Source organism: Symphodus melops, assembly GCF_947650265.1.
Source record: "Symphodus melops genome assembly, chromosome: 17".
Taxonomy (NCBI): Eukaryota; Metazoa; Chordata; class Actinopteri; order Labriformes; family Labridae; genus Symphodus; species Symphodus melops.
This window is the reverse complement of record NC_136707.1, coordinates 23924508-23934507: the sequence shown is the minus strand read 5'-3', so window position 1 is coordinate 23934507 and position 10000 is coordinate 23924508. Positions and strand designations below refer to the sequence as shown.

Here is a 10000-nt window from a genome sequence, read left to right as displayed (position 1 = left end):
GAGGAAATGGCGTCTCATGTGTCTTAAAGCTGATTTCCTCGGTCCTCTCTCCTCGGCTTCGTTTCCTCCGTGCATCTCTGGTGGGCGGGGCTTAGACGCAAGTGGAGGAGACAACTCGGAGGACACTCGGTGCAAATAAGGGAACTGAGATTGAGCCTAAGACACTTGAGATGTACCCACAGTCTCCTTAATCTGATCGTCCATCTTTAGTAGACCATAGATGACGTCATCAGTCAGCTGCGCTCAGTGGGAGGAGCCAACATTTTTGACTCAAAGGCTGTCATTAAAACATTTCGGGTCTTTTTCAAACCGTCCACTACACCCTCGCCCCACGACCCCTCCGTTTGCGCGTCCACACGGAGGGACGGCCATATTAAGTCCGTCTCAAACCAGGGAGTGGTAGTGGGCCATAAAACCCTCCGCCAGCGAGTCTGCACCGATGCCCACTCGATGATCACGTGTAACGCCTATTGCATCCGCTAGTCACAGAAGGAGTGACCTGTACTAAAGAAGGAATGACCTGTACTAAAGGAGTGACCTGTACTAAAGGAGTGACCTGTACTAAAGAAGGAGTGACCTGTACTAAAGAAGGAGTGACCTGTACTAAAGGAGTGACCTGTACTAAAGAAGGAGTGACCTGGACTAAAGAAGGAGTGACCTGTACTAAAGAAGGAGAGACCTGTACTAAAGGAGTGACCTGTACTAAAGGAGTGACCTGTACTAAAGAAGGAGTGACCTGTACTAAAGGAGTGACCTGTACTAAAGAAGGAGTGACCTGTACTAAAGAAGGAGTGACCTGTGCTAAAGAAGGAGTGACCTGTACTAAAGAAGGAGTGACCTGTACTAAAGGAGTGACCTGTACTAAAGAAGGAGTGACCTGTACTAAAGAAGGAGTGACCTGTACTAAAGGAGTGACCTGTACTAAAGAAGGAGTGACCTGTACTAAAGAAGGAGTGACCTGTACTAAAGAAGGAGTGACCTGTACTAAAGAAGGAGTGACCTGTACTAAAGGAGTGACCTGTACTAAAGAAGGAGTGACCTGTACTAAAGGAGTGACCTGTACTAAAGAAGGAGTGACCTGTACTAAAGAAGGAGTGACCTGTACTAAAGGAGTGACCTGTACTAAAGAAGGAGTGACCTGTACTAAAGAAGGAGTGACCTGTACTAAAGAAGGAGTGACCTGTATTAAAGGAGTGACCAGTACTAAAGAAGGAGTGACCTGTACTAAAGAAGGAGTGACCTGTACTAAAGAAGGAGTGACCTGTACTAAGGAAGGTGTGACCTGTACTAAAGGAGTGACCTGTACTAAAGAAGGAGTGACCTGTACTAAAGAAGGAGCGACCTGTACTAAAGAAGGAGCGACCTGTACTAAAGAAGGAGTGACCTGTACTAAAGAAGGAGTGACCTGTACTAAAGGAGTGACCTGTACTAAAGGAGTGACCTGTACTAAAGAAGGAGTGACCTGTACTAAAGGAGTGACCTGTACTAAAGGAGTGACCTGTACTAAAGAAGGAGTGACCTGTACTAAAGAAGGAGTGACCTGTACTAAAGAAGGAGTGACCTGTACTAAAGAAGGAGTGACCTGTGCTAAAGGAGTGACCTGTACTAAAGAAGGAGTGACCTGTACTAAAGAAGGAGTGACCTGTACTAAAGAAGGAGTGACCTGTACTAAAGAAGGAGTGACCTGTACTAAAGGAGTGACCTGTACTAAAGAAGGAGTGACCTGTACTAAAGAAGGAGTGACCTGTACTAAAGAAGGAGTGACCTGTACTAAAGGAGTGACCTGTACTAAAGAAGGAGTGACCTGTACTAAAGAAGGAGTGACCTTTACTAAAGAAGGAGTGACCTGTACTAAAGGAGTGACCTGTACTAAAGAAGGAGTGACCTGTACTAAAGAAGGAGTGACCTGTACTAAAGAAGGAGTGACCTGTACTAAAGGAGTGACCTGTACTAAAGAAGGAGTGACCTGTACTAAAGAAGGAGTGACCTGTACTAATGAAGGAGTGACCTGGACTAAAGAAGGAGTGACCTGTACTAAAGAAGGAGTGACCTGTACTAAAGAAGGAGAGACCTGTACTAAAGAAGGAGTGACCTGTACTAAAGAAGGAGTGACCTGTACTAAAGAAGGAGAGACCTGTACTAAAGAAGGAGTGACCTGTACTAAAGAAGGAGTGACCTGTACTAAAGAAGGAGAGACCTGTACTAAAGAAGGAGTGACCTGTACTAAAGAAGGAGTGACCTGTACTAAAGGAGTGACCTGTACTAAAGAAGGAGTGACCTGTACTAAAGAAGGAGCGACCTGTACTAAAGAAGGAGTGACCTGTACTAAAGAAGGAGTGACCTGGACTAAAGAAGGAGTGACCTGTACTAAAGAAGGAGTGACCTGTACTAAAGAAGGAGTGACCTGTACTAAAGAAGGAGCGACCTGTACTAAAGAAGGAGTGACCTGTACTAAAGAAGGAGCGACCTGTACTAAAGAAGGAGTGACCTGTACTAAAGAAGGAGTGACCTGTACTAAAGAAGGAGTGACCTGTACTAAAGAAGGAGTGACCTGTACTAAAGAAAGAGTGACCTGTACTAAAGGAGTGACCTGTACTAAAGAAGGAGTGACCTGTACTAAAGAAGGAGTGACCTGTACTAAAGAAGGAGCGACCTGTACTAAAGAAGGAGTGACCTGTACTAAAGAAGGAGTGACCTGTACTAAAGAAGGAGTGACCTGTACTAAAGAAGGAGTGACCTGTATTAAAGGAGTGACCTGTACTAAAGAAGGAGCGACCTGTACTAAAGGAGTGACCTGTACTAAAGAAGGAGTGACCTGTACTACAGAAGGAGTGACCTGTACTAAAGAAGGAGTGACCTGTACTAAAGAAGGAGTGACCTGTACTAAAGAAGGAGTGACCTGTATTAAAGAAGGAGTGACCTGTACTAAAGAAGGAGTGACCTGTACTAAAGAAGGAGTGACCTGTACTAAAGGAGTGACCTGTACTAAAGAAGGAGTGACCTGTACTAAAGGAGGAGTGACCTGTACTAAAGAAGGAGTGACCTGTACTAAAGAAGGAGTGACCTGTACTAAAGAAGGAGTGACCTGTACTAAAGGAGTGACCTGTACTAAAGAAGGAGTGACCTGTACTAAAGAAGGAGTGACCTTTACTAAAGAAGGAGTGACCTGTACTAAAGAAGGAGTGACCTGTACTAAAGAAGGAGTGACCTGTACTAAAGAAGGAGTGACCTTTACTAAAGAAGGAGTGACCTGTACTAAAGAAAAAGTGACCTGTACTAAAGAAGGAGTGACCTGTACTAAAGAAGGAGCGACCTGTACTAAAGAAGGAGTGACCTGTACTAAAGAAGGAGTGACCTGTACTAAAGAAGGAGTGACCTGTACTAAAGAAGGAGTGACCTGTACTAAAGAAGGAGTGACCTGTACTAAAGGAGTGACCTGTACTAAAGAAGGAGTGACCTGTACTAAAGAAGGAGTGACCTGTACTAAAGAAGGAGTGACCTTTACTAAAGAAGGAGTGACCTGTACTAAAGGAGTGACCTGTACTAAAGAAGGAGTGACCTGTACTAAAGAAGGAGTGACCTGTACTAAAGAAGGAGTGACCTGTACTAAAGAAGGAGTGACCTGTACTAAAGGAGTGACCTGTACTAAAGAAGGAGTGACCTGTACTAAAGAAGGAGTGACCTGTACTAAAGAAGGAGTGACCTTTACTAAAGAAGGAGTGACCTGTACTAAAGAAGGAGTGACCTGTACTAAAGAAGGAGTGACCTGTACTAAAGAAGGAGTGACCTGTACTAAAGAAGGAGTGACCTGTACTAAAGGAGTGACCTGTACTAAAGAAGGGGTGACCTGTACTAAAGAAGGAGTGACCTGTACTAAAGAAGGAGTGACCTGTACTAAAGAAGGAGTGACCTGTACTAAAGAAGGAGTGACCTGTACTAAAGGAGTGACCTGTACTAAAGAAGGGGTGACCTGTACTAAAGAAGGAGTGACCTGTACTAAAGAAGGAGTGACCTGGACTAAAGAAGGAGTGACCTGTACTAAAGAAGGAGTGACCTGTACTAAAGAAGGAGTGACCTGTACTAAAGAAGGAGTGACCTGTACTAAAGAAGGAGTGACCTGTACTAAAGAAGGAGTGACCTGTACTAAAGAAGGAGTGACCTGTACTAAAGAAGGAGAGACCTGTACTAAAGAAGGAGTGACCTGTACTAAAGAAGGAGTGACCTGTACTAAAGAAGGAGTGACCTGTACTAAAGAAGGAGTGACCTGTACTAAAGAAGGAGTGACCTGTACTAAAGAAGGAGTGACCTGTACTAAAGAAGGAGTGACCTGTACTAAAGAAGGAGAGACCTGTCCTCCTCTTCTGTTCTCCTGTTTATTTCATTGTGTTTCATATTTAAAGGGACAAAAACTAAAGAATATTAAATCATGTTACTGATATCTTCTCACTCTTATTTATTGATCATTGTTTTACTGTTGATGTCTCCTTGTCTGCTTTCATTGAAGTCAACCTGTTCTTTGATATTATAATAAATTAAACATTATAAATTATAATAAAGAATGTGGCTCCATCTGATGGTTTTGTTATAAGTCTACACTAATATAAATTTACTAGAGAAAAATAATCTACATAAAGACTTTTACAGAATGTATTACGTACATTAATAATAAGCCGTTCCCCCAGGATGCCGCTGAGTAACCATGGTAACACACACTTCCTGTTTCCACCTGAGAGAGTGAAGTTTGTCCCAAAGCCTGCTGCTGTATTTCTACCCTCCACCTGGATGGGGGGGGCAGGGATTGGTTTGAAAAAGGCCCTTACAGTCCAGTTTCTGAGCACGTGCAGCCTCCTGCGACCTGAGGTGTCGCCCTCTGCTGGAAAGGAGGAAGAATGCAAGACTAAAGACCAACAGGGAGAGGGACCTGAAATGTCTCTGAGTCCCTCTGAGCCCCCAATGACCTGCCTGCATGTTACAGGATGTGGATACAGATAAACTTGTGTGCACAGTGCGCATGCTCAGACTCTGCGTTGAACGCACCTATAGGAAGAAAGTCGCTCTGACCATTTGAACATACTGAGGAATCGACTCTGTTGAGGTGATGAAACAGCAGCAGAACTGAGTCTGCGCGCCCTGCCGGCCTCTGATTGGCTGCAGATGACATCATCCCGCGCTGCTCTATTGTTGGACTGAAGATGAGCTCATACATCAGAGCAGCAGAGCTCTGAGACACCAGGACCACTGCACACTGAAAACCAGGAGCGCGACTCTCACAGTGAATAACAATCAAGATCCAGATTCGTTTATATCCGGTCTCTGCGAGCTGCAGGTCTCTGCTGGTCTCTGCGAGCTGCAGGTCTCTGCTGGTCTGTGCAAGCTGCAGGTCTCTGCTGGTCTGTGCAAGCTGCAGGTCTCTGCTGGTCTGTGCAAGCTGCAGGTCTCTGCTGGTCTCTGCGAGCTGCAGGTCTCTGCTGGTCTGTGCAAGCTGCAGGTCTCTGCTGGTCTCTGCGAGCTGCAGGTCTCTGCTGGTCTGTGCAAGCTGCAGGTCTCTGCGAGCTGCTTGCCTCTGCAGGTCTCTGCTGGTCTCTGCAAGTCTCTGCGAACTGCTGGTCTCTGCAGGTCTCTGCTGGTTGAGCTCCTCCGACAGGAAGACGCGCTCAGAGGAGTGACGTGTTGCCTGTTTCCTGTCACAGACATGCTGTGGACTCGGGACAGAGACTCGGAGAAACCTCCACTCTCCAACATCCTGCCCAGACTCTACCTGGGAGCAGAGAGCGACGTGACGCAGGTAAGTGTGAGCTCAGAAGAAGTCACAGGATTACGTCATCAACATTTCACTCTTTACTCTGAACGTTATTTTAAAGTTGTGACGTCATTCAGTGGTTGTTCTGTTTATGCGCTTTCATGACGTCATTGTGTTAGTATTATTGGTGCATCATGTGGCAGCAGCAGCTGATTGGAGATGTTGCTGTTGACAGCTGGCTGCAGGTCTTCAGGGAGAAAGCTTTAGTGACGTCATGCAGGAGTGTGAGAGCTATGAGCGCCCCCTAATGGAGATCATAAATACTGTCAGATCATTTTGTACTCAGAGGCTTCAGAGAGAGAGAGTTCAACTTCCTGCTCTCTCTCTCTCTCTCTCTCTCTCTCTCTCCCTCTGTCTCTCTCTCTCTCTCTCTCTCTCTCTCTCCCTCTGTCTCTCTCTCTCTCTCTGTCTGTCTCTCTCTCTCTCTCTCTGTCTCTCTCCCTCTCTCTCTCTGTCTCTCTCTCTCTCTCTGTCTCTCTCTCTCTGTCTCTCTCTGTCTCTCTCTCTCTGTCTCTCTCTGTCTCTCTCCCTCTCTCTCTCTGTCTCTCTCTCTCTCTCTCTCTCTGTCTCTGTCTCTGTCTCTCCCTCTCTCTTCCTCTCTCTCTCTGTCTCTCTCTCTCTGTCTCTCTCTGTCTCTCTCTCTCTCGCCCTCTCTCTCTCTCTCTCTCTCTCTGTCTCTGTCTCTCTCTCTCTCTCTCTCTCTCTCTCTCTCTCTCTCTCTCTCTCTCTCTCTCTCTCTCTGTCTCTCCCTCTCTCTTCCTCTCTCTCTCTCTCTCTCTCTCTGTCTCTGTCTCTCCCTCTCTCTCTCTGTCTCTCTCTCTCTGTCTCTCTCTCTCTCTGTCTCTCTCTGTCTCTCTCTCGCCCTCTCTCTCTCTCTCTTCAGGACTGCCTGTCGTCTTTGGGGATTTCGTACGTCCTGTCTGTGAGTCGTTGTAGTCCTCAGCCGTCCTTCCTGCCGTGCTCTCGTTACCTCCGGATCCCTATTGATGACTCTCTGTGGGACGACTTGCTGCCCTGGATCCCCAAGGCGCTCAGCTTCATCGGTAAGGTGACCCCCCCCCCCCCCCACCCCCCCATGTACGGTGTGCTGTCTTCATATGATAGTGTGTCTCACACTGAGTGTGTGTTTCAGACGGGGCCATGTCTTCGGGGTCCTCGGTCCTGGTCCACTGTGCAGCAGGGATCTCTCGGTCTCCGGCCCTCGCTGTGGCCTACATCATGTACAGTCTGGGGCTGGACCTGGACCAGGCCTACAGGTACACCTGAGTCATGATCTTAATGAAAGGGGACTCGCTGAGCTCGTGTGATAAAACATCTATTTATAGATTCATCAACTAAAGTAACACAACACCTGCATTGACCAGGTGAGATAATAAAGACCTCATGGTGTGACCAGGATCCAGACTAACTCTGGACTTGACTGACCTGTTCAAAGCTTTGAGGGTCTGATGGGATTTGTAGTCCTAACTAAGTCCTGTGTGTCTTTGCAGGTTTGTGAAGGAGCGTCGTCCCTCCATCTCTCCAAACTTTAACTTCCTGGGTCAGCTGCAGCTTTTCCAGAGCACGCTGAGCCTCAACCGGCCTGCAGGGGGAGCCGTCATCCGTTATCCTGACCCCGCCCACAGCAAGCATCAGTCAGACTGTAACCCCGCCCACAGTCAGCAGAGGGCGGAGCATCAGGAGATCTCAGATCCGACAGATCAGAGCATGCTGAGACTTGAGGACGGGGGGGTCAGACGTGATTATGAGACTCTGCAGCAGAGTCCGGTCCCAGCCTCCTCTACACAGAAACCCTTCACACTACAACTCCCAGCATCCTCTGCTTCACTACAGGACAAACGTAAGAGCCTCACTCTCTCTCTCACTCCACTGGGAGTCAGCCCTGCCCCCCCTGCTGGGTGCGCAACCACATCTAACACGATGAACAGAGACAGTCCACAGGACGCCGACAGGCCGCACAGCGCCCCCCAAAGGCCGCAGAAGGAGCAGCGTCTGCTGTCCCCGTTCAGCTTCAGCCTGAACAAGCTGCTGGACTGGGGGGAGAGGCTCCTCCTGGGGGGGGGTTTTTTCCCTGCTGTGAAGATGGGACAGCCCGCCCTGCCGTACAGGTGCTGAGGGAGGGGCCGGTGTTCAGGACAATGAGGGGGCGGAGCTTATGTGTGAGCATGTTTGTACAGACTGAGAGCTGCTTTATTTATTCCAGAGAGGATTCTTTACGGACGCTTTAATAAAATGGATCATTAAACTGTCAGATTGACTCCATTATATCACAGGTTGTTTATTACAAGAGCGCCCCCCACTGGTGTCTCAACAAAGTGCACCTGACAGCGTGATACGCTAGGACTGAACAGACTCCACCTGAGAGACAGGCGAGAATAAAAGGTGACTTTTGAGTTCATATGTGAAGCTCTTATTTTGAAAGCAAAGCTCTTATTTTGACAGCCTCAGAGGGGACGAGCCCCGCAGCCTCCTGGTGATCCACCAGCGCCTCCTAGACCAGTGTCAACCACAACGACTCAACGACCCTCTACTGGTCCCCGAGCCCCCAGATAAGACCCAGTACAAAGACCCCCAGAGTCTTTACAAAGACCCCCAGAGTTTACAAAGACCCCCAGAGTTTACAAAGACCCTCAGAGTCTTTATAAAGACCCTCAGAGTCTTTACAAAGACCCTCAGAGTCTTTATAAAGACCCTCAGAGTCTTTACAAAGACCCCCAGAGTCTTTATAAAGACCCTCAGTCTTTACAAAGACCCCCAGAGTTTACAAAGACCCTCAGAGTCTTTATAAAGACCCTCAGAGTCTTTACAAAGACCCTCAGAGTCTTTATAAAGACCCCCAGAGTTTACAAAGACCCCCAGAGTTTACAAAGACCCTCAGAGTCTTTATAAAGACCCTCAGAGTTTACAAAGACCCCCAGAGTTTACAAAGACCCTCAGAGTCTTTATAAAGACCCCCAGAGTTTATAAAGACCCTCAGAGTCTTTATAAAGACCCCCAGAGTTTACAAAGACCCCCAGAGTTTACAAAGACCCTCAGAGTCTTTATAAAGACCCTCAGAGTCTTTACAAAGACCCCCAGAGTTTACAAAGACCCTCAGAGTCTTTATAAAGACCCTCAGAGTCTTTACAAAGACCCCCAGAGTCTTTATAAAGACCCTCAGAGTCTTTACAAAGACCCTCAGAGTCTTTACAAAGACCCCCAGAGTCTTTACAAAGACCCCCAGAGTCTTTATAAAGACCCCCAGAGTTTATAAAGACCCCCAGAGTCTTTACAAAGACCCCCAGAGTCTTTATAAAGACCCCCAGAGTCTTTATAAAGACCCCCAGAGTCTTTATAAAGACCCTCAGAGTTTATAAAGCCCCTGCGACCCCCAGCTCAACGTCTTCAAGCTGCACTCTGCATGATGTCCAGCAGGGGGCAGACGTCCATCAGCCTGAGTCTCAGTAACAGTTGTGCGCATGGACAAACTGTCATGTTGCTGTTTTATCATCAATAAAGAAATATCATTTCAGCACCAATCACAGGGCTGAACCGACGTCACATCCGGTGCATATGAAACTCTGTAGCTCTCTGTCCGCCTCGTGAGCGCCCTCAGCTGGCTACATGTGAACTCCCGGAAACGTTTTCAGGTACAGGTGAGGTATGTGCCGCCTCAGGGCAAGGATATCACACGAACAGACGCGCGCGCGCGCACAAAGACGTTAGATCTACTTTTTATAGAACCAGATGTTATAGATCAGGATGACGCACACTGTTCTGCCCTCGCGCTGTTTTTTTACATCCTGTGAAAAAAAGTCTGCTGTGACGTCACGGAACATCCAAATGACCAAATAAGGAAAGTGACACACGTAAGAGGAATGCGTTCACTTCAGATTTCACTTTAATTATCCAAAGAGACGAAACACAATCACAACTTTTATACTGTTACACGCGCACACACACGCGCACACACACGCGCACACACACGCGCACACACACGCACACACACACACACACGCACACACACTGCAGGCTGTGTGTTAGTGTGTGTCAGTGTGAGTGAGTTTTAGAGAAAGAAAAGAGGAAGCAGCTCCGCCCTCAGTCCGCCTGCAGCAGGAGAACAGCTCGGAGCTTCACAGGCTGCACAGGAACAACTCTGACCGAAAACAAGCTTCTGTCTCCGGTGTGGATCAGCGAGTGAGTCCGCTCCACCATGAGCTC

At 47.6% G+C, this 10000-nt stretch overlaps 2 protein-coding genes across 2 annotated transcripts in view; both read left to right on the top strand.

Moving 5' to 3' along the window:
• The first annotated feature begins 5104 nt into the window (after positions 1 to 5104).
• LOC306838317 (uncharacterized protein) lies at positions 5105 to 7979 on the top strand. The gene is made up of 5 exons (XM_079366435.1): positions 5105 to 5272; positions 5691 to 5785; positions 6684 to 6843; positions 6933 to 7056; positions 7291 to 7979. The coding sequence occupies exons 2-5, from the start codon at positions 5693 to 5695 to the stop codon at positions 7913 to 7915; spliced, it is 1002 nt and encodes a 333-aa protein (XP_079222561.1). The 5' UTR covers positions 5105 to 5272; positions 5691 to 5692; the 3' UTR covers positions 7916 to 7979.
• Positions 7980 to 9795: 1816 nt separating this feature from the next.
• rras (RAS related) overlaps positions 9796 to 10000 on the top strand; it is a 4519-nt gene continuing 4314 nt past the window's right edge. Inside the window, exon 1 of the mRNA XM_079366447.1 lies at positions 9796 to 10000. This exon is cut by the window's right edge and continues 254 nt beyond it. The gene's annotated coding sequence lies outside the window, so the exon portion shown is untranslated.

Excerpts from the sequence above, each read along its gene's own strand:
- LOC306838317 (XM_079366435.1), top strand. The coding sequence starts at position 5,693 with ATGCTGTGGACTCGGGACAGAGACTCGGAGAAACCTCCACTCTCCAAC. Across the intron at positions 5,786-6,683 it reads CAGAGAGCGACGTGACGCAG|GACTGCCTGTCGTCTTTGGG; the intron begins GTAAGTGTGAGC and ends CTCTCTCTTCAG. Across the intron at positions 6,844-6,932 it reads CAAGGCGCTCAGCTTCATCG|ACGGGGCCATGTCTTCGGGG; the intron begins GTAAGGTGACCC and ends TGTGTGTTTCAG.